The sequence below is a fragment of the Scomber scombrus genome, chromosome 11 (assembly GCF_963691925.1).
Source record: "Scomber scombrus chromosome 11, fScoSco1.1, whole genome shotgun sequence".
Taxonomy (NCBI): Eukaryota; Metazoa; Chordata; class Actinopteri; order Scombriformes; family Scombridae; genus Scomber; species Scomber scombrus.
In genome coordinates this window covers 2,044,910-2,069,825 of record NC_084980.1, presented here as the reverse complement: position 1 = coordinate 2,069,825, position 24,916 = coordinate 2,044,910, and the positions used below count along the sequence as shown (strand labels likewise).

Below are 24,916 nucleotides of genomic sequence, written 5' to 3'. Positions count from 1 at the left end.
CTCTTTTGCATTTTTTTTGTACAGATATATCTATAGAAAATATACAGATTACAGACTATATACATGCTTTAGCTCTCTGAAACATTAATCAAGGTTTAATCACACATTTATTGATCAGTCAGATCGACTATTGATGATTTCTAAACAGATGTGTTGTTCAAAATGTGGTATAGACAGGTCAGAATTGACCCAGAACATACTGTGAGGGTGTAGAATATGAATATTTAAGGGTTAATAGTTCAGCAAATCAAAGTAACCAGCTGGTGGTGCTGTTTCTCCAATCAAGTGCAATCAACTACAAAAAGAATGAGATGATGATGTAACAGTGAAAGCTAAAGTGATGGAAAACACGTTACACATTCTAGTGATGGAGAGCATGATGAACAGTAGAAACAGAGAGAACAGCTTATATTACAACGTATTGCTTTTAGAGTGTATTTATAGCAGCACTTTGTCATTTATATGCCCAGGGAGAAGGAAGCTTCAGAGATTATTTTAGTCACATGCTTCCTGTATTTCATCATTTTTGCTAAATTTCTTTTCAGAATTTTGTGTTTCCATTCACTGATTTTTTTGCAAAATGAAAAAGCACAGAAAAAAGGGTAGATGAAAATACACTCGCCTACAGGAGAGATGAATGGGATTGTTGCATCCAGAACCAGAGAAGCCTGAAATGGCACAACTCACCAATGTTTACTGTCAATAGCCTTCCCTTTTTTTAAATTTATTTTTTTTATCATAAACACCACAGACTAAACACATTTTCATATGGGCCATACAAGCTCATTTAGATTCCCACCAACCATCAAAATGCTCTCCACATTCCAAAAATGCTGAAGAGTAAACACATAGATACAGAAGTGACAAAAATGACAAACAACTGTACACGAGATCCAAAGTGAGGACAACACTATTACAGGTGTCAAATGATGTGTTATACTATTTAAAAGGTGTCACATCTTCCTCGGTAAATATCTCACATTAGAACGAGGGTTAACCAATCAGGTCAGTTCATAACAACCATGTGTTAATTAATGCTCCAGCAAGGATAATATACTGTAAGCTAGGCAGGTGAGACGTGAGAACTGTTTAATCAACAAAAGGCTGTAATTCACATGAATAACAAAACACAACATAAGTTTTAACCCTTTAACAGTTCAGTTTTAGAGAGCTTTACATCATCAATGTAAAAACCTAATGATCAGATACATGTAGTACACAGATAAACCACCAGGGGACCTTTTATTTGAAGAAAGATGGATGTTAACAATGTAATCAATCAGTGAGCCACAATTTTGATACCTGGATATTTTTGACGATTTTGAAAAAGTAAAGGTGAGAAAAACATTGAAATAGTTAGTGATACCTCAATAGGAATAGTTACTGGATTGATGCAATGTTAAATTAGTAAATATTTAGTAGTTTATTTTGTGGTTGAAAATGTGTGTATCAAATTAGATACAGCAGGTATAGAAGCTCATTTATCTGTAAATCTGTTCATTTTATTACATGTCATGTTGTGGCTGATATGAGCTCTATGCAGGAACTATAAGGCCTTAAAAATGGACTTCAATATGTTTTTATTTGTTTAATAAAACATGCTATGAAAAATAAATTCCAAAAATTCTACATGTATTAAATATGATACAAAACAAAACTCATATATGCAAAGTGTTATTTGTCAGAAGTTCCAATAAACACTCCAGTTTCAAAGAATTAGACATTTCTGGCAATGATTTGATGGTTCAGACTTTACAGGGATAAGGAAATGTTATTTTAGGGGAAAATATTTGACAGATAGATTTTTCCCTCCAAAAAGATAATAAAAATAAGTTCAGTATCCTATAAATGATTAAAAAAAACATGCACTCAGTTGGTCCATTGGTATTTTTAAATGATTTTCTTAGCAGATTAGATTTGGTTTCTGAACTGTAAAATCAGACAGGTGAAACTAATCACATTAATATACAATTTCCGAGTTAACGTGCTAGGTGATATAGTGAGAGCTCCAGGTCACTAGAGGAAGTAATGGTGAGTATTTGTAGCATTACAATACCCCCCCCCAGCCCCTCTTCTCTGTTACTGTCTTTCTGTCATCGTTTCTCTGTATTCTCTCATTCTCTATTGATCATTATCTCTCCCACTGTCTGGCTCTCTGTCTCTCTCACTCTCTTTCATCTCTCATTAGCTCTATCTCTCTCTATTTGCTCTCCATCCCTCCCACTCTGCTCCTCTGTGCTTATAACCCCCCATCCCTCACTCATTTCCTAGCCTCTCACCTCCTCTTATCTACTGCTCTCCTCTCTCTCTCTCTCTCTCTCTCTCTCTCTCACTCTCTCACTCTCTCGCTCCGTTCTCCTCTTACCATTTACCTTTTCACGTCCCTTCTGATTTTATCTCTGACCCGCAGTAGTGAAGATGTAAATGGATTTGCAAGTTAAAGTCACTGCAGTACAGTGTAGAACTACAGGAGCTTTGTAAACAACCAGATCATTTCTGTGGTGGAGCAGCTGGCACACTGTTGTTTATCAGATGGTGATCGCTATTTAATTAACATAGGCAGCTATTTCTTAGTCTAGACTGAAATTACATTTTAAGCTCTGCCTCAGTTTACATGTAGGACAAGTGATTAACTGCAAATAGGAATAGCAGCTTCACCCTTGCTTGTCCCTGTAAAGTTATACATAAAGGTCCTAAAACTGTGTTGAATCCATATCAGAGGAACTAAATGTCATGAGAAGAATTTAGTTGATACTATTCCAAATCAAGTTATGTATTCAGTAGACATGTGTTGCAAACTGCAATAATTTTACAGCTCCAGAAAGTTTTGGTACTCTTGAAAACAAAATGGACTGGGCAAATTGTGTGGGTCCCACATGGTTTCATTAACATGGGCCCCACATGTGAAGCCCACATGGGCTGACTGTATGAACCCCAAAAGGGATGTAAGTTGGCTAAGTGGGCATGAACATAAACAGGGAAAACCGTATAGGTCCCATATTGTTTCAGTAACATGGGCCCCACATGTGAAGCCCATGTGGGCTGGCTAAATGGGCCCCATTTAAGGTCTATTCTGATCCCACTTAGACCCCATATGGGCAAACACAGGAGGGCCACCATGGAAACTGCAGACAAACCCAATTGGGACCCATATTTGCAGCTTTAATTTAACCCTCATGTGGCCCACATGGCCATGCTGGCTGGGGAGTCACTAATTTACCAATTTGCACATATGCGACTTAACATTAAAAATCTAAGTAAAGAAAATTAAGTCAAAACTGACTACTAGATATATCATTAGCTTTTTAAGCAACTATATCCTCAATATGCATCTAAATCTACCTTGAATATTTAAAAAAACTATTTTTTACGCAGACAGTGTAACCAAAGTATCATGAATAGAGAACTGAGCCACGTCAGTGCTCATTGACTGAGAAATAATGACAACTCTTTCAAGGAAAGGAGTTCAAATCTGCCCAAAAAGTTGCTAAATTTGTCTCTAGCCGCATTAATCTAGTCTTACAAGTCTAGAGAGGAAGGTGGCAATTGGTGCCAAGAACTTAGCAATAATAGTATCCACAATGTATAAATACAAAATGTCATTAAATACTGTACTTGAACAAATACACCAATTACCTTTCAGCACCAATTAATATTATATATATTTGTATGCAGGCTTCCTAAATGTGTATCCTCCAAGCTTAAGCCAAGATAACCAGATGACCTCATTATGACACTGTAGGTATTTCGCTTAGATGAACCACAGAAGATATAATACTGCTCACAAAATGTATATGTATAATGTATAAATTAAGGAAAAGAAAGGTCCGCCGGACGGGATTCGAATCGGGGTCTGCTGCATATATGGCATGCGCTCTTAACCACCCGACCACCTGCGCGCCATATGATGTATAAATTGGTGCCATTTCCCTTTAAATGTGTTTGAGTCTGCAGTGATAAGTGCTGCTCTCCCTGTGGGTGAGATCTAAGCAAAATGAGGGAATGAAGAAACTTGGTAGATTTGTGCAGCAGAGTGTCCAGATTTCTTTTTTTCCAATTTCTTGTCAACTTCAGCAGTGAAAAAGTGCTGAATATAAACGTGTAGAATGTTTGGCAGCAGCAGAGGTAGGATGAGAGTACACTTTCCCCCCCCCCCCCAGCAGACATTCAGCAGGAAAAAGCAAAGGTGGAACTGATAATATTAACAATCTCTCAGTTCCATTCAAGTGTTCAGGGAAGCCATACTGTTGAGCCATCATGCACTTTACCAAGGTCAGGAAGTTAAAAAACTAAATATGATCCAGTCATCATTAATCACACCTGCTGTGCTTTTCCTGCTGTGAATCATAGAAGCACCTATCAGCCCTCTGCAGCTAACACACACTGACACACAGCAATACATCATAGTATTCATGAGAAAGTGTTAATGCCATTAATTCAATTAATGTTAGCATTTATCTATAAATACATTTACACAAGTACTACATACACAGAATGATACATTTTTAAGATACATGTAATTGAGTATTTTCCTTTCATGCTGCTTTATACCGCCGCTACATTTCAGAAATACTACATTTATCTGACTGTTAGTTATTATTAAGCTTTAGATTCAGTTTTACATAAAAAATACACATTCATCTCATAAATGTGATCCACTGCTGTACGTTAGACTACCCAACAGTATATAAAGACTAGTAAAATACAGCTGAAGTGTCAATGCATTATTAATACAAATCCAATTATAACATTCTTCTTCTTCTTCTTCTTCTTCTTCTTCTTCTTCTTCTTCTTCTTCTTCTTCTTCTTCTTCTTCTTCTTCTTCTTCTTCTTCTTCTTCTTCTTCTTCTTCTTCTTCTTCTTCTTCTTCTTATTATTAAAATTACTATTATTATCAAACTAAATCTGGTGCTATATGCTTGTCAGAGGCCAATGACTAAGGCTTGAGAACACAACAACAACCAATTAACTCTACATCACAACCAAACCAGAATAACAACAAAGATTTAAATCAATAATCTATTTACAACTAAACTAACTGTCAGACCATGAAAAATAAACTTAAAGTCCCAAAATAATAAACCATGAAAACTGGTGTATAAGTCACACCTTTAACGCAATATTTTTTCATTTAAAAGTGGCGTGCTTCTTATACATCATGTGTCCTATACCAGTAAAATACAGAGAGAGGTTGGATCTGGATATGATTATAGGTCTGTAAAAGGCCGTCCACACTAAGAACGATAACTATAACTATGAAGATAATGATGTGAGCGTCCACACTTACTGTATGAACCACAACATCCAATAAACAGCGGTGTCAAGCACACGCTGCGTAGACTATTGATGACCCATTACTGCTGTATGTTGGACAAAAAAATGATTCTGTGTTGATCAGAAGTATTTCAGACACTAGTTGCTGTGATGTTTCAGTAATTACAGACCAAACATAGCTGACCTACAAGGTGTAAAAGCGCACAGATGAGCCGCTTTTATTGAACTGTGGCAGAGACACACAGTATGAGTGCAGATCTGAAGAATAAAAGATTCACTAACTTTGTTGTTTTTCCACTGGATGGAACAGAGGATGATACTCTGTTTCACTTATGGACTGACACAGAGTCTGGGGACAGTGCACTTGGTGAGACTTAGGGCGTACTCACACTATCGTACCGTGCCCAAGCACGTTTGCCCCCTAAAGTCCGAATTATTTGGCTAGTGTGAGTGCAAGTGTACCGTGCTTGAGTACGATCGACGATTTTTAAAAGGCAACACTAGCTGAGCCCTGGTCATTTCAAGCAACACTAAATGCAACGAGGAGACATTATGCATATGGGTTCCCAATCCGACCATTTTCTGTGTCTTATTTTATCATTATTTAGGCAAAACAACTCAATTTATGTCCATCAACATTATAATTAAAAGGCTTAATATTAGTTTGCATCCAGCGTGCTGCATGGACTTCATTACATCTGCTGCACCGCTGCTACCACAATTATGAAATGCTAAGCTAATTGTCTGTGACTGTGACCCTCATAAAAGTAATATTTTACTAATCTGCATTATATAAACTAACGAAAGTGTTAAAGTAAGTCATTTGGAGACTTCTAAGTCATTAAACTAAGTCTTACTTTTACTGGAGTAAAGAGTTGAATCAGGACGTCTGCTTTTACTAGAGTCTTTTTATACAAGTATCTAGTATTGCATACTACACAGGCATGACTCAGAAGAACAAGCTTGCACTTTTTAATCATAGTGCGTTGTGTTAATTGATCGGTTGTGTTGTGCATGTTTTATGAGAGTAAACTGTCTGTCTATGTTTTTGCACAACGTATGTGTCGGAGGCAACCGTGCTTGAGTACACTTGGGTTTGAGGTAATGTGAGTGCGGGCCAGCGGGGGGACAGGGGAGGGGGGACATTTGTGCTTCAGCACGGTATGGAACAACTGGCCCCAGTGTGAGTGTGCCCTTAATGCGACTTGGGTGCAATATTTACCCACAGTGACAGCTCTGATGAAGAGTTTTAGGGGCTCAAGTGAGCACACATCTACACACTGTATTAAATATGTAAAGTTACTGTGTTCTTTTAAAAGAGTTAATTGAAACTCAGCCTAACCCAAACCTGGTCTGATTTAATATACTGGTCCAGTTCCAACCAATCACAGAATGGGGAGGCGGGCTCAACACGATGACGACCGTAGAGCGATTCTGTGTGCTAAATAAATTGGAAGACAAGTTCATTTTGAAAATAGAACAAACACTTGTGCTACATGATTTCCTTCATGCAGCGCTGCTGCCTACAGGCTCTGAATACGTCATTGTCTATCATTGATATGATTGGCTGTAAGTTTGTCCAGTAGCGTACAGAAGCATTTGATTGACATTCGTTGATCCCGCCTCAAATACTTTGCTATACTTGGCTCTCACTCAACTTTCTTAAACTCAACAACACAGCAAAAAAACTGAGGTCCTCCTCATTGGTACCTGTAGATCTACCCTAGCAACACTCAACACTTTCTCCATGTCCATCGACAATTCCACTGTTCCTACATCCCCTCAGGTAAAGAGCCTGGGTGTTATCCTGGACAGCACATTATCTTTCGAAGCCCACATATATAACGTTACTTGGACTGCATACTTCCATCTACGGAACATCAACCATCTCCGTCCCTCACTTTCACCAACCTGCACCGCTATCCTGGTAAACACCCTGATCACATCCCGTCTGGACTACTGTAACTCTCTCCTCTTTGGTCTTCCGCGGAAATCTCTTCACAAACTCCAGCTGGTACAGAACGCAGCCGCCCGTATCATAACCAGAACTCCCTCTATTGAAAACATCACTCCTGCCCTGCAGCAACTTCATTGGCTCCCTATCAAATCCCGCATTGACTTTAAGATTCTACTCCTCACTTACAAGATCCTTCACAACCTGGCACCATAATAACTCTCCGATCCTCCCCCGCCAACCAGCTCTTTGCCCCATCTGCCAACTTAACTACCATGGGGTCAAGAGCTTTCAGCCGATCTGCCCCCCGCCTTTGGAACTCTCTCCCACCAGACGTTTGCACTTCGGACTCTGTTTCCACTTTTAAATCCCAGCTGAAAAGGCACCTATTCAGAGTGGCATACTCTGTCTCACACTAACTATGCAATCATGTTCTTGTTTATTTGTTGCACTGATGCACTTTATAGTCACATTCATATTTATTTCTTTATCTTTGCACTAAATGTTACCTGATTTATATTGTTTGATGTACTGTTGTCATGTTTTATGTGCCTTGTAAGGTGTCCTTGAGTGCTTTGAAAGGTGCCTTTAAATATAATGCATTATTATTATTATTATTATTATTATTATTATTATAAGAGAATGATTGAGAGCTACTACAAATCTCCTTCCATTCAGAGTCCTCAAAGGCAGAATCAGTATCTGTTTCCCACTTAAGTTTTGTATTAAAAACTTTATTTTCTGACAGGCTCATTAGTCTGTTATAAGCATATGATAAATAGCCTTTAGAGTTATGCTTGTCTCGCATCAAACTGTCTATCTCAGAATCCACTAAGGGGATAAGTTTCCCACCTTGCTATACCCTAATAAAATATAATAATAATATAGTCCTGCATAGAGCTCATATCAGCCACAACATGACATAAAATGAACAGATTTACAGATAAATAAGCTTCTATACCTGCTGTATCTAATTTGATACACACATTTTCAATCATAAAATAAACTACTAAATATTTACTAATTCAACATTGCATCAATCCAGTAACTATTCCTATTGAGGTATCATTAACTATTTCAATGTTTTCTTACTTCAAAATCGTCAAAAAGATCCAGGCCCCAAAATTGTGGCTCACTGATTGATTACATTGTTAACATCCATCTTTCTTCAAATAAAAGGTCCCCTGGTGGTTTATCTGTGTACTACATGTATCTGATCATCAGGTTTTTACATTGATGATGTAAAGCTCTCTAAAACTGAACTGTTAAAGGGTTAAAACTTATGTTGTGTTTTGTTATTCATGTGACTTACAGCCTTTTGTTGATTAAACAGTTCTCACGTCTCACATGCCTAGCTTACAGTATATTATCCTCGCTGGAGCATTAATTAACACATGGTTGTTATGAACTGACCTGATTGATGATGACACCTTTCAAATAGTATAACACATCATTTGACACTCATGATAGTGAATGGCTCACTGTTCGACAACGTCCGTCTTGGATGCCTCACATAAAAGGTCCCCTGGTGGTTTATCTGTGCACTACATGTATCTGATTATATACAGTACCAGTCAAAAGTTTGGACACACTCTCTCAGTCCAAACTTTTGACTGGTACCGTTCATCAGGTTTTTACACTGATGATGTAGAGCTCTCTAAAACTCATGCATCAAATATGATTCAGTATACAGTTCGTGCTAAAAAGCATCATGTATATACTAAACAACGTGTTCAGTGAGCACTATCCATGCAGTTTATTGTAAGCATAAAGTAAAATGTGTTTAACGTATCTCAGTTAAATGTGTTTAATGTATCTCAGTTAAATGTGTTTAATGTATCTCTGTTAAGGATTCACTTAGGATTTTATTCCACTAGTTCACCTAAAAATTGTAAAACACAACAGCAGGAAAATGATGGTAATTTAAAAAAAATCAACATTTTAGCCGGTGAAGGATTTGAAACATTCGAGAAACTTTCATTTAATGTGAACTTTAATGCTGCGAGGTGAAATGCAGCGCAGGTCTAACATGATGAATGAGATGGATAAAAGCTTTGGCTTCTCTTGTCTGCTACATGGTCAGGCTAATGGGCTGTGGCTCTTTACAAGAGCACTGCTGACAGTACACACTGTGTTTTACTGCGGCTCACAGTGCACATTGGAGAGGAAGCTCAGTGTCACATTTACATAGAAACAAGATATTTTCATACTGTTAAAGAAAATAGATTGTGGCACGGTTTTCATTCCAGATTCTAATCAGAGTGTGGTACATCAGCAGTGACAGTAACATTATGTTTAGTGTTGCTTGTGATCTAATGTGTTTGTGAGGACTGGCTTCTGATGAGATGCAGAGCCTGGGGTAGAAATGCAATTGATTTAAAGGATAAGGCTGCTGATTTTCTCCATTTTTCTTACTGTCAACAAATGTTGCGCACAGCCAAACCAGCAATGACTGAACCTACTTGCAAGTATTGTGTGCGTATCTACAGTGTGACATGTCAGTCAATCCATTTTTAATTATACAGCATCAAATGATAACAGAAGTCATCTCAGAGCCTGTACTATGAAGCAGGATTTGGGGTTAGCGAGGTAACTTAAGGGTTTAACTCTGGGTTTTCAGGTACGTCACCGTGGTAACTGATGCTGAACAACTTAACTGTTCCGGAGCAGGTTAATTTTAGAGGGTCAGATCACAACCTGTTAACACCCTGACCACTGAGATCACTGGAAAAATACAGTCATTATTCCTATGGCATCCAGACATGGACAAAAATCCTGAGTAAATTCCTCATCATTTATGAATAAATGTTTGATTAATTTTATAAAAGAAGACATTCACAATCACTATTTTATGGTCCAGGAGAATTGTATAGAATATGATGTTGTTTTTTTTATTTTTTTTAATAATAAACACAGGTCAAATATGCATATTGCATAGAACACGCTTGTAGCTGGGATGTTGTTAGCCCCCCCCTCCCCCCCAACCCCCGAGCAAGCGCTTGGCAACAGCAGCAAGGAAAATAATTCCCTCGAGAAGAACGGAGCTCTAGGTGGGCGGTCTGCCTTGTGTTTAGAGAAAAAGAGGGAGCATAATAACAACATATAATAGTAATGGAAGGTGTGGGTGTCAAGCAAGACCATGTCAGCATGCATATCTAGAGGATCCATGACCCTGAGCAAAGACTAAAAGCATGTGTGGAAAGTGGTTCCTTCCATGTTTTTATTTTATTTTCTAACTACTAGTTGTAAGGTCTGTCAGTCATTCTTTTTAAAATGTTGTCTTTACATGTTTTCCTTTATTTGGAATCACGTGTTAAAAACATTACATACAGTCATCTTAATTATGTTTTTTTTTTTTTTTTTTTAAATTTCATAAATGATATTGCTTAAGCCATATTTGTGCTACACTCAGTATTGGAAATTGTTTGAACACTTCTATTTGTTGAGCGTACAAGCCCAAAAATAAGTTTGTCCCAGTTCAATGTAATGTCTGTCCCACATATAGTCACTAGTACAAATCTTCACTTAATGTCATTATGGTGATCAGTGCTTTTGGCTTCTCATCACCTTATTCACCAACCATTTTCTGTTCCCCCCTCTGTGCAGGAACATCAGTTTTCAAGGTAACAGCCTCGGATGCAGATGACCCAACATACGGGAACAGCGCCAAGATAGTCTACAGCGTCCTGGAGGGACAGCCCTATTTCTCTGTTGACCCAAAGACAGGTAAAACCACATCTATGCTCACTTTAAAGACTTTTTAAATACTGCTCTGGGGGAAGTTCAAACAGAGAGGCGGCTCGGGATCACCAGCGCTGTAAACAAGCTAATGATGACAAAAGTCTAGAGAAGCTGCAGCGCTCTCTTTTTTTTCTTTTTACTTTGTTGTCTGAGTCCATTAAATGTTTAGGAAAACACTGTAATAAAGGAAGTCTAATGATGCAGGTGGTGAGCTCCTATGAAATGCTTTTATCAGTGCCGCCAAATCTTTAATGGGATGAGTGTCACAGGTGGAGAAAGCCTTCAAACAGCCTCCGTCTGCTCCAGTATTATTATTTTTTTTTTTTTTTTTGAGAGGGGTGTGTGTGGGTGTTTGTGTGTGTGTGTGTGTGTGTGTGTGTGTGTGTGTGTGTGTGTGTGTGTGTGTCTGTGTGTGTGTGTGTGTGTGTGTGTGTGTGTGTGTGTGTGTGCACTGCAGGTTGTTTACTGTGTAGAACTCAGGGATTTTCAGGAGCCCCTGCTGGTTCTTGTCCTCTAGTGATATTTTTAGCACACATATGTTTCATAGACTGAAAAAAAGTTCTATATTCTACATTTTAAAACTAAAATATCAAGCAGAATATTCACTACCAGTATCAATGTCAGTTTTATGTAAAAACACCCCAAATGTCTTTTACTCTGAAATTTGATGACTTTTCCTAAAGTGGCCAAAAATGCACAAAAATATAAATATTTTAAAACATTATACTTTTGTATAGGTATTAGAAGTTTTTTCCATTGAGGCTGCTCTGGGTCAGATTATCTCTGTATCTATTGACATGTGTTTTAGTGAAATGAATAGTTCATAGTTTTAATAAGATAGTAGTTATGAGGATTTATTTTTATGATGTAGCAGTGAAGACTGATGGCTCTAATGGTTATACAATAAACCCCACACTTCATTTTCACTTTACATAAAATACATTTCCATCATTATTGCTATGTTATATTTTCATGTCTGAGGTAAAATAGGACATGATATTGTGTGATAGGAGATGTTTAGTGGTGTAAAAGCTAAAAAATACACTCTCTCTGCTCTCTGAAACATGAATCAAGGTTTAATCACATTTATTGATCAGTCAGATCCACTATTGATGCTTTCTAAACACATCTGTGGTTCAATATTTGGTATAGACACTTTTTATGAAGAGATTCTTAGACCGGGTCAATTTTGACAATATGAAAAGTATGTAAGAGTTAAGACAAGCAATTAAAACTACTTGCATAATGTTAGGGAACAGTATGGTCAAATAAAAAATATCCATGCAAGCTTTAATAAGGATTTAATATCATGGCTAAAGCCTCACTTAGATGAGATTATCACCTGATACATAATATTCCTGCAGAAGGACATTTTTTTAATCATATTATTAAACAGCCTTTTGTTCTTTAATGCAAAAGCCACCACGTAATTTACCTGATATCATTCTATAGTTGGTGTTTGTGCAGAAAACAAATCAGATATTTATGCCTTGAGCCAAGCTTTCCAGCACAGACTTCAAAAATCTAAATACCTCCCCCAGATACCTGATGTGCAGTGGGATGTTGTCTGGTGCTGCAGCATCTGTCTGAGTCACTGCTGCATCTGTCTCAGGTTTTTATTTGAAAATCACATCCCCCACTCTGATGTCCCGAAATTGTTTAGTTTCCACTCCAGCAATAATGTATAATGCAGTCTGTGTGTGGACTCAGCAGTAAACACACATGTGGAACACCAGCATAAACTTGCCTGGCCCTGCTTAATTATCTAACCAGCACATCCTCCCATTTATCCATGGAGTTTATCTTGTCAGGGTAACCGTTACCCCAGTACAACCTTTTCCCCTGCAATTTTCTCCAGATCTCCACGAGTCTCCCAGGCCAGCCAGGCAATGTTTCACAAGTGTTTTATTATTTACTGGCTCGTTTATTATGGTTTGTAATATTTTATACCATTTGCTTTCCACAGGTAGATAGATAAGAGCCTTCCCTCCTGCTATGAGCGATTGCCTGGAATGTTCATTAAATTTAAAGGGGAACTTCACCAATTCTCCACATCAGAGTGTGTGTTCCAGGTGTTGGAGAGTACTACTGTATATATGTAGAGAGTAGTATACAGCTGTTTGTGTCTCCAGATGGAGCTGCGTGAAATCTGATAAATTGCCTCAAGTGATGTCACTTGTGGAGACTTGCAGGAGGATAGCAGCTCCTGGTTGCATGAGTCAGTGCTAGCATGACACACCTCAATCTGTACAGACGAGTGCATTGAGTTGCATTGTTGGTGTCAGGTTTGGACTAAGAAGAAAAATGCATAGAATAAAAAACACCATATCTGGTTCTGCTGCATCAAATATGATTATTTTCTCTTTTTTTTAACTTTCCATTATTAGTCCCCTAATGTCATAGAAGTACAACGCTCCATCTGTAGAATGCTCTTTTAAAAATAATCACGATTCACATATGTTTGCATATGGGTGTAAGCAGTGTTGGGGGTAACTTAGATTACTTTTTTGATATAATGAGTAACCTAACGCGTTAATTCCACAATTTAAGTACTCAGTTGTTTAGTTCCATTTTCAAAAAGGTAATCTGTTATTATTTTAACCAACTATTCCTGTAGCTACATTTTTATCACAAGAAAAGAAAATCCACCAGAGATTTGTTACTACTTTTTTGGCAGACAGGCACCTGGATACATGCTACGGTTATGTCACTGCACGCGTGTATGGCAGCTGAGAAGGGACACATTCACTTTGTAGAAATATTCACTTCAATTTGAATTTATGGGAGGAAATAAGAGCAATAACATTACAGTAACATGTAAATTGTGTCCGGATAACAAGAGCCTGTCGACCGCGAGGAACTATACTTCAAACTTGAAGTAGCACCTGCAAGCTAAGCACAGCTTGACAGCACTGGTTGTAGCCTATATGTCGCTTTATAACATGTATGACAGCATATGTTTGAAAAGCCACTTTAGTCCAATAAAGAGCTGTAAATGGGACATTGTGTGTGTCATTCCTGCTATTAGTGTAAAGATTTACAGATGATGATCCAGACTTGGTTGTGTGATGATGGTACAGTCATTATATTTAAAGGAGGTTTGGACTAAAACTACATGAGGAATCACTAAGTAACACTAAAGTACTCTAACCACTTACTGTTCTCAGAAGGTAATGCTGTAATGTACCTTTTTAATAGCAGTAACTTTGTAATGTAATTAACACATTGGAGGAACATGCACATATTTCACTCAGATGTAGAAAAAGATAATCAGACACTCTGCATAAATGAATCCCAGTGAAATGTGAAAACCAGTGGAAGAGAACCTAACCTCATTTGGCAGGACTTTGACCTCACAGAGCCATCCACAGCTGTACTTTTTCCAAGGATAAATGAACAGCATGTGTCCAATTACTGTTGTCTGCATGGCTCTCTCACTAGAACTTGGACATTTCGCACACCAGTCACAGATGCGCTCATAAATCGTGATTTTGAAGCATCAGGCGGCTGTAAAGTAACAAAGAGTTGAAGGTTTCTTCCGTTATAATCAATACAAGCTATGAAAAATCAAATATGGTGAAGGATTTGTAGCTTTTCTAAGTGCTGCTTAGAAAAAAAAAATGCTCTGTCGCTGGAGGTGAGTTTGTATTGTTTTGTTTTGATCAGTAACTGAAATATCGCATTTCCTATGTTACAGTTCTGAATCAGCACCTCAACACCTGTAATTGATGCTTTATTTCACAATTCTCATGTGCATCTCAGAAAAAAATGGATTTGCACGTCACATTAACTGTTACCTTCCACTTCTACTCATCTCAAATGTAATTACATGTAATTGTGTGACAGGACGCACAGTGGTTCTTAAGGCTAAGTTATGCTTCTGCGCCGTAGCTACGCCGTCGGCCCGACGCCGTCGTTGACCTTTTGAAGTTCTGTGTCGAGGGAACACGTTGCTCACCGCCATGCCGCTAGGGGGTGTGTGTGGTTTCAGAGGAATCATATCCGTATCCTTGTTTATCTTCCGGTCACAGAAGCATGGTTTTCTTTGGTTTTTGTTGGTCATAGTAGCATGTAGCATTGCGCTATGTGCGCTAATAACAAAAAACACATACCTTTTGTTCATTATTAATAACAATGGCGGAGTTGCAGGAAGAAAGACCGGAAAAAGCAACTGCCGGAGGAACTGACGTTTTGAGCGGACCAATCACAGCCCTTGCGGTCCGCGTTGCCGTGACGCGTAGTTAGGATTTTTTTGGAGGTGCACGTCAGGCAGAGAGCTCTGCGTAGCTACGTCGTCGTTCCAATGCAGAAGCATAAATTGGCTTTAGTGCACACATGATGGGACATTTTTAGAGGATGCAACATCCTTCAATTCAAAAAATAAAATTAATCTCAATCGGTAATACTCCTTTTATCCCTTATATACTAATCATGTTCTACACCCCCACAGTATGTTTCGGGTCAGTTTTGACCCGGTCTAAGAATCTCCTCATAAAAAGTATTTATATCAAATGTTGAACCACAGATGTGTTTAGAAAGCATCAATAGTGGATCTGACTGATCAATAAATGTGATTAAACCTTGATTCATGTTTCAGAGAGCAGAGAGAGTTTATATTTTAGCTTTTACATCACTAAACATCTCCTATAACACAATATCATGTCCTATTTTACCTCAGACATGAAAATATAACATAGTAATAATGATGTAAATGTATTTTATAACTTTATGGAAGTGTGGGGTTTATTGTATAACCATTAGAGCCATCAGTCTTCACTGCTACATCATAAAAAGAAATCCTCATAACTACTATCTCATTAAAACTATGAACTATTCATTTCACTAAAAAACATGTCAATAGAACAGCCTCAATGGACAAACATTTGTAGCACTTACACAAACATTTTACATTTAAAATATTTTAAGTTTTGTGAATTTTGGGCCACTTTAGGAAAAGTCATCAAATTTCAGGGTAAAATCGCTTTGGGGTGTTTTTACAGCTGTCAAATGTCAAAACGGGTCCAATTTGACCTGAACAGTATGTAAGGGTTAAATATACTTTGTCAAAATGAATCAGAACAGTGAACTCAGTGCATTGTAAATCAAATGATTGGAATAGGCTGCCTCCATGGTGCTGCTCTATCCTTGTATCTTGCCTTTTTTCTCCCTCCGCCTCTCTTCCTCATTCTCTCCGTCCATACCAAACAAAAGCTTTTCTCAGACATGATATTGTGTCCATTAAAAAAACAAGAGAAAAGTCCTTGTAGAACGTGTACACAGAGAATATCAGTGTCTCCAGTGAGAGTGTTTATCAGAGCGTATTACACTCACTGTGAACAGAGTTAACTGGAGACAGTAATGAAGTTTCAGTACTCAAAGTACAGCATCTGTTGGCCCAGTGTGTGTGTATGTGTGTGTGTGTGTGTGTGTGTGCGTGCGCATGCATGTGTGCGTGCGTGCGTGCGTCCTCACACAAGGACTGCTTCACAATTAATTTTTTGAGTTTGTGATCATTTCCTTTATAAGCAGCATTTATTGTGCATCCAGTGTGATATAATCATCTATGTCTGCCTATTGCTTCTGGCAAAATAGAATATGATGAATAATATTCACAGTTCACTGTCAAAATAGATACCTTGTATGCTTTGTTTTGGTTGTCACATTCTACATTTCCATAGACGTCTAATAACAACAAGTGAGCATATTATTCCTTTGACTCCAACAATGTCAGAAAATGGGAATAAAAACAGAAAAGTATACATATATAAATCTAATTTATTAAGAGTATTTCGATTTCATTCTTCCACATATGCACACACATTCATGGAACCACCTTTTCTGTGTTTAAACCTTTATTTTGAATAGCCCGTACAATCAAAACCAAAACCTTTCCTGAGTATCAGACAGTCTAGCCCCCGTAGGCTTGAAAGGTGGCTCTGAAAAGTTTCCTTCGCAGCTGTAGTCAGGTTATATTGATGTCACTTTTCATAGTTTCCAAAGTTGGCCCACTTTCATGGTTTGGGGGGGTAGGAGGGTGTCAAAACATTGAGAAACTTCTCAAACCAGTCCTGCAAAAAAAAAAATCCACTTCTCTGCTGTCAATGTACACTTGTTATATGTCTACACTTCTTTTTTCCGTGTGTGTGTGTGTGTGTTTATTTGTACACATGAGATTGCCCACTTCTGTTCAGTTCTTCAATCTGTTCCTGGCCAATGTGTCAAAGTAGGTGCAGGTTTAGCAACTGTATTTACTTGATGAAATGCAGGCTTAGGACCTTTAAATGGTTATTATTTTAGTTTTCAAAATGTTATGTCCCACTAGTACATTACAACCACAAATCTTAAGTTTTGTAATTATATGATGGGGATCCTTTTTTACAATTAAGACCTTATAGGAAGACTGGAGAGGCGTATGACTTCATATGCAACAGTTGTAAGGACCGTCACATCAAAACTGGTTACAGCATCTAACTGGGAAGGTCATTGGCAGGGTTGGTGGTAACGTGTTATGTTATGCGTTAAGCTGCGTTCAGACCAAAAGCGTCTGACGCGAAAAAATCGCTTGAATCGCGCCGCTTGATCATATACAGTATATACATTTTTGGATCATCGCTTCATTCGCTTCATTCGTGCTTGTGACGTCGGGAGAAACTCGCCGCTGATTGGATGTCGCGGCACGATGCCGCCTGAAAAGTTCAAATTTTCCAACTTTATTCGCGCCGCTTCAGACGCTTGATTCATTCATTCATTCATTCATTCGCTTCAGACGCTTCATTCGCGCCGCCTGATATCAAATCGCGTGTGATCGCGCCATTTACATTCATTGTCTATGTAGACTTGCTGCTCAATTCGCGTCAGACGCTTTTGGTCTGAATGCAGCTTTAGAGTACTTTGATGTAATGAATAACTTAACGCATTAGGTCCACAATTTAAGTACTCAGTTGTTTAGTTCCATTTTCAAAAAAGTAATCTGTTATTATTTTAACCAACTATTCCTGTAGTTACCTTTTTACTAAAAGAAAAGAACATCCACCACAGATTTGCATTGTTACTACTTTTATGGCAGACAGGCACCTGTCTATGTGCTACTGTTATATCACTGCACACATGTATGGTGGCTCAGAAGGGACGGCATTCACTTCATGGAAATATTCACATTATTTTTAATTCATTGGAGGAAAAAAGGGCAAGAACATTACAGTAACATGTAAGTTGTGTCCAGGTAACAAGAGCCTGTTGCCCTGTTGCAGTGATGTAGGGATGTGTTTAAAAAGCCTCTATGTAGTTTATAACTTGAATGTGTATGTAATTAGTTACTATTTAATGACAGCGACTTTGTAATGTGATTAGTTGTAAATGGCATCGAACAATCAGTATTGTTTAAGGGAGTCTGCAGATATACTCAGATTGCAATGGCCTCTGCTGTCTGGGAGGGTGTGAGAATGTAAAGCCTACATCAGAGGTTGCAGACAGTGTGCTCACAACCTCATATGTCACACAAATTGGTGTAAAAAACATGCTTGGCCCCTTTACAATTGGCAACTAGAAGACAATCAAAGAAATAAACAGAACAAAAGGGTCAAAACTCCCAGATGGTGGACAAACAGCACACAGGTGGTCACAAAGACATACACCAGCAGGCACAACAGGACAAAGGCAGGAAGGTTAAGTAAAGGCTAAGGATGCTGAGAGGCATAGATGATTTGGCAGACTCAATGCTGGCTCCACCTGTGCCCGTAGAACACTAAAACAAGTGTGTGTCACTTGAAACCACTGCTCAGTGTCCTTTCTGACCAGAGTAGGAGATTTTGGGTTGGGGATACTCAGCAGACTGGAATCCATGAGACAGGACCCAGTGAGATTCCGGTATTGCTGGAATCAGGAAGCACTTCCATCATTTAAATTCTAAGGGTCAGCATTAAAGAATTCCCACTCATGTCACCTGCTGCAACAAGTGGTTCTCCAGCAATTTAATATTGGACTCATGTAAAGTAGAGGGAGTTGTAAGTGGCATCTTTTAAAAAGAAGAGGTAGAAATATCCTAACTGTAGTCCCTACAGTGCCCTATGGGGCGGCTGTGCCTCAGGGGGTTGAGCGGTCGTCCACCAATCGGAAGATTGGCATTTCGATTCCCGACGATTCGATTCCCAGCTCCTTGAGTCCACATGTCCACATGTCCAAGTATCTTCTTGGGCAAGATACTTAACCCCAAATTGCTCCTGATGGCTGCACCAACAGTGTATGAATGTGTGTGAATGTTAGTCTCCCTCCTGATGAGCAGGTTGACACCCTGTGTGGTAGCTCCTGTCATCAGTGTATGAATGTGTGTGAATGGGTGATTGTGACATGTAGTGTAAAAGCCCTTTAAATAGTCAAAAAGACTAGAAAAGTGCTATGTAACTACAGTCCATTTACCATTTACACTGAATCTTCCTGTCAATGGACCCTTCATTTTACCCTACATCATTTCCTTCCTTACTTGAATGGTAAATGCCCCAATCTTTCAAACCTGACATCCTGAGTTTGCCATTTAGGGTTTCTGTTAAAAAAGTTGTAACCTTGTAAAAGACATGATAAAACTCCCCTCAGTCATAGATTATAATGACTATATTCACAGGCTGAGAAGTACCAACCATGACCAGTGAACTAAGCTTTATGTGTACAGTATGTGTCCATTTAAAATTTGAAAAACACATTTTTCGTTCTACAAATAAAAAGTTTCATAAGCAACAAATTAATTGTTACTCAAATCAATACACTCAGTGGTTTTTGCTGCTACGGCTTTACTTGTTCTGATGACTGATGTTTGGTTATGTCAGCAAACTTTAAATACATATTACTGTGTAATTAACATTGGTTAGTCAGTTAAATGACTTTTTACAATTCTGTACTTGCTCTTCACTTAAGTATTTACCATTGTCCCTGTAATTCTCATTCATAAATACAGTGCCATCTTAACAAATGTTTCATAGGCTCACTTACACTGGCCTGTAAGATGATGGTGTATCCTACAGATCATCTTGGTCGTGTCAGTGTTGTTTCTTTGGGAAGTAAACGATTAAAAATACCTTTCCATCCTTTCACTTTTACTAAGTGTATAATCAAGGTGACGTTCCACCCAAGTGTTTTAGGAACAAACATTCAACTGCTGTGGATCTGAAACGTGTATAGGGTGCTTGCTTCAAAGAAGATGGTGGCTATAGTCAGCTTGGATCTGCAGTTTCCAACGGTGAACCACTTTACTGGCAAAAACACTTCTAAAACATTTAAAGATACATATCATACCTTCCACTAACTTCCACTTAGCTAATGCAGGCAAAGTCAAGCTAGATATTATTTCCATGTAACTCATGTTCCATTCCATTTGTTGACTTCACAACTCTTACTTGTGCCATTGTGAATGTACATCTTAGCATTATCTTTTAATTAATTCCTTAATTAGCATGTGTGGCCATGTTGGCTGCTTTTAAGCGAGGCTTACTCTGAAGTTGCTAGAATTAGAAAATCATTGACCACAATCCAGTACTGTAGTGACACTGTACAAAGACATTTTATTTCATCCACAGTATAAACGTTGTGTATTGGTGGCAACTTTTATCAGCCAGAAAGCATGAATAATTCAGCAGTCTAAAAATATCACAGACACTCTAAAATATGAACATTGATTTGTTATTTTGTATTAAAACATTTTATTCATTATTCATTATTGATTGGTGTTGGTGGTGGATGTGAATGACTGAAGTGGGCGTATTGGATCAATGATCATCACCGCTGTTTGGTGGTTCACTTGCTACAGTGGTACGGTGTATGAATATGTATGAATGATTCGCTTCTTCTGATGAGCAGGTTGGCACCCTGCGTGGTAGCTCCTGCCATCAGTATATGAATGTGTGTGAATGGGTGAGTGAGTTGTAGTGTAAAGCGCTTTGAGTGGCCGAAAATACTAGAAAGGCGCTAAATAAGTACAGTCCATTTACATTCCATTTACAGTGGTTGAATTTCTATGTAAAATTTAAAAACAGCCTTTTGGAGATGACAGAATAAATGCTTTAATGATTACCACAAGGCACCAGGTCATTTTTATTAAAGAACAGTTGTTAGTTATTAAGTAGCCTACACGTTTAAAATGATCTGATAACATTTTATTAAATGCATATACGTTCCTGGAAGGCTGCTGTCCAACCTGCTGCTTCTGCCTGGTCCCGTCCACTTTCCAGACGAAGCACAGTTCATGTGAAACAAGCCTGTTCTTACAGCTCGCACAGACACCAAACACAGTAACTCTACAACACCAGTGTAGAAGTTGTCTGCATGAAAGTTTATGAAAATGAATGAAAAGCATACACCACAACATTGTCTATACCCATTCCCTTAATAATAACCACATTTCCCTCACTTGTGCTTCTTCCTTGAATATTAGTCCCTCCCACTGAAGATACAAACTCTAAACCCAGTTTATGATTAGAATGTCTTAAAACAAATGTATAGATTATTTATAAACCCGAAGGTTTTAGAGGAAGTAGAAATTATGTAAATATATCTCACAAATCACAAGTTTTATAACTAGGTTCAGGAACAAACAGCATGCCTCGAATACATCCTATTTCTGTTCAAAAAGTATCTAGGCACACCATATGCATTCCTTTCCCTTTTGTTTCAGTTTTCACATGACCTGTGACAGACTCTCAGTGCAATCACTTACATTAACCAGCACTTTTCCTATGTATATTCCTCTGCCCTACAGCTTCACTTAAGCCACTGCCCAGTTGCATCTACCTGACCATTCCCTGTATCATCAACACTCACTCAACCGATTCTTGCCAGTAACTATGTTGACCTTGCTCAACTCATACATCCATCCACAACTGCAAACTTACTTGGTGCCATCAAACTCAAGCTGTCACTTCATAGCAATTTCAAAGAACTCATGGCAGTAGAATTCATCTTTAAAAAAGTTTGTGGTGGAAGCAGAAGATGAACAAAGGTGTTGGACCTAATGCAGCTCCTAATGCAGGTTTTTATTAGGATATCGCCAGCATGACTTACCTGGTACTCCAGGTTTTCTGATATGTTCCTGTGACTATTAACTTACTTAAGTTGAGAAAAAGACACTATGCTCCTATCTTTTTCATATATGACATGGTATTTTCTTATATGCAGTGGATCTATTTATCATGTGGATTGATATCTGTATATTTTGTAACATTTAAATGATGGATATCTTGTTTAGAATGTAGAGACACCTCTTTTAAAAAATCTAATCAAACATCTAGCTATATAGATATTATGATAACTATATGGCCCGATGTGCTACTATTGTTCTCCCTATCTATATCTTATATACATATGTATATATATCATTTACAACTATTTGTCTATTTTTCAAATAATTGTTTCTTGTCAAATATGGGTCATAGTACTACCATTTTCCATTTATGCACATAGATTGTTCTTTTTCTTCTTTTTATTTATACATTATTTTGTTTGCACCTATATGTACACCTGTAAAGTATTAAGAGGGATTGGCACATCATGTGACTGTCAAGTGACCATGGCCTTTTGTGTATTTAAAATGGCGATGTTCTAGTGGATTTTTAGTCTGAAGAAGAGCATTGTGCTTGAAATGTCACACTGGTGATATCCTACTAAATACCTGCATTGGGAGCTGCAGGACTTTTCTCTTGTTTTTCGGTAGAATTCACTTTCACATTCTCAAGGCTTGTCACTGGCCTTGAGATTCAGTAATTCAGATTCTATATTTATCATGTTCTTTTGGCATCTCAAGTCATCGGACACCTGTACCAGTACAATCAAGGAACATACAAGGCAACACTAGATCCTGAGCTGTATTGTTACATTTTGGCGGTCGACTCTTCTGTGAATTGCGACCTGTGCAGCACATAATCCCATCCCACTTTAGCATGCACCCTCACTTCTTCTCTGCCTTGCACCTCAGCTCCAAACAAACAAAGTTTTCGGCAGCCCCTCCACTATCTATCAACACAAAACCAGCCAATCACCCTCAGCCCTCTTGCCAAAAGCATGGATAAGACCATCTTCTCACCTCTACCAAGCCAGGAGGATGGTCTGTAATAACTTCAATAACTTAGGATGGAACACTTCAAGCTGTAGATTCCTACACACCTGCTTCTACAGTGGAGCCCATACCACATTTACTTGTCCCTTATAATCCAAGTAGGCACAGCTTTGTGTATCTCAATGCAGAAGAATCACAAAGACTGCCAGTTCATTAACTTCCTCATCCAAGGTTTAACAGATGGCTTCCACCCAGGTTTTGTAGGTTATGTCTGATTCCTCCTACACACGCTATAATTTGCATTTAGCCATTGCTGAGTCCTACACATTCCAATTCAGCAGAAGTAGCATTCATGATCGCCCTCGCAATCACACAATTGCCTGAGCTCCTGTCATCCCCTTTAAACACAGCTACAGGTGGAAATGGAGAGCGAGAGAGAAAAAATAAATCATCTTTATGAAGCACCTGAAGTTCTAAAATACAAACGCAGAACACCCCAAACATTGACTGAAATTGGGCAATTTGCTGGTTAGTGTTGGAAAAGTGCACATGTTCTGTCACTGTCTCATCTACATATTTAACTGTTGAATGAAGGTATCCACACAATGCCAACTGTGCTTAAGCTGGGCTAAGCAGGCGGAAACAAAAGATAAACATAATCTATTGGAAACATGTATGATGCTTCTGCCTACACAGTCTGCATATATCAACTATGTTAACTTATTCAATTTCATAGTTTATTTTTTTCCCAGTTGTGAATTCATACCATATTGTGCATTCCAAGCCTTTGCCACCACTGTCCATCAGAAGTCCTGAGCCTATGTTTGATTGAAAGTCGGGTTAGCTTTCGTATTAACAGGGCAGATTGGAATTGATTCAGAGATAATTGAGTAACACATCAGTTTGCATTGAGCTTTGCAGATGCGAAGAGTGTGCCGATGCTAGAGTTAATCAGGAGAAAATAACCTCACATCTTTAAACACGTTTATTTGCTCATGTCATATTTGTTCATGTCGTGTCTTTTTCCTTTTGGCATCTTTGCCTTTATTGGCCAATGGGTAAGACAGTATGGAGGGATGATTATGAGATGCAACAAAGGTCCCTCACTTGAATTGAACCATGCAGGGACATTGCAGCTATGTTGCATTTACAGTAACTGGATACCAGGGCACTTTGGCATATGTAGGACTAGTTTGCTTGCAAAGGACTGTAAAAGTAAAGAAGCAACAAGTGTTGGGTTAATCATTTTAATTCATGATTGAGCACTGTTTTGGCCTCATAACTGTGTAGCATGGTGAAATATGTCCTTTGCCTTGATCCATATTAAGATAAGATGCAGATTCTGAGTCAATATATGACCACTTCTTTGATCCTATAGGTCACTGTGTCCTGAGGAATTTTCATGTTAACTACATCAAGGGGTCTGATGGTCATCAGGTTCCTGACATGTGTTAGTAAGGTTAAGGTTTGGGGTTTAAGAAAGGACATGTTTAAGTGATAGTTGATCATTTATGGTTCAAGACTCCACTTTCCTGTGTCCAGGGGGATGTGTGACCCTTGTGTGACTTTTGGATAATAAATATGCATATATGCAAATGTATTTCTTTGTGGGTATTTACCATTAGCTGTAGTGATTTAGGTTGACATATTTGACCAATCTCAGATCATTTCTTTCCTTCAGTTCCTTCAGAGACTATAATAGCTTATGTTTTTTCTTTGCTTGTTGAGATTAGGGGCACAATGCAAAACCCCCAAAATAAACATGAAACCCAACGCCAAGCCTAAATAACGCCCATGCTAAGTATCAGCCAGACTGTGGATAAATCTATGTGTAGCAGCAAGCATGAATTATGATGCAGCATGCATCCTGAAGAGGCCATTCTACTGTTGTATGAACTATCAATGTGAAG

At 38.3% G+C, this 24,916-nt stretch overlaps 1 protein-coding gene across 1 annotated transcript in view; it reads left to right on the top strand.

Moving 5' to 3' along the window:
- Window positions 1-24,916, top strand: part of LOC133990698 (cadherin-18-like) — a 198,673-nt gene that overhangs the window by 58,640 nt on the left and 115,117 nt on the right. Inside the window, exon 3 of the mRNA XM_062429098.1 lies at window positions 10,835-10,954. Coding sequence (XP_062285082.1) covers window positions 10,835-10,954 — 120 coding nt within the window. The remainder of the gene's footprint in view (window positions 1-10,834; window positions 10,955-24,916) is intronic.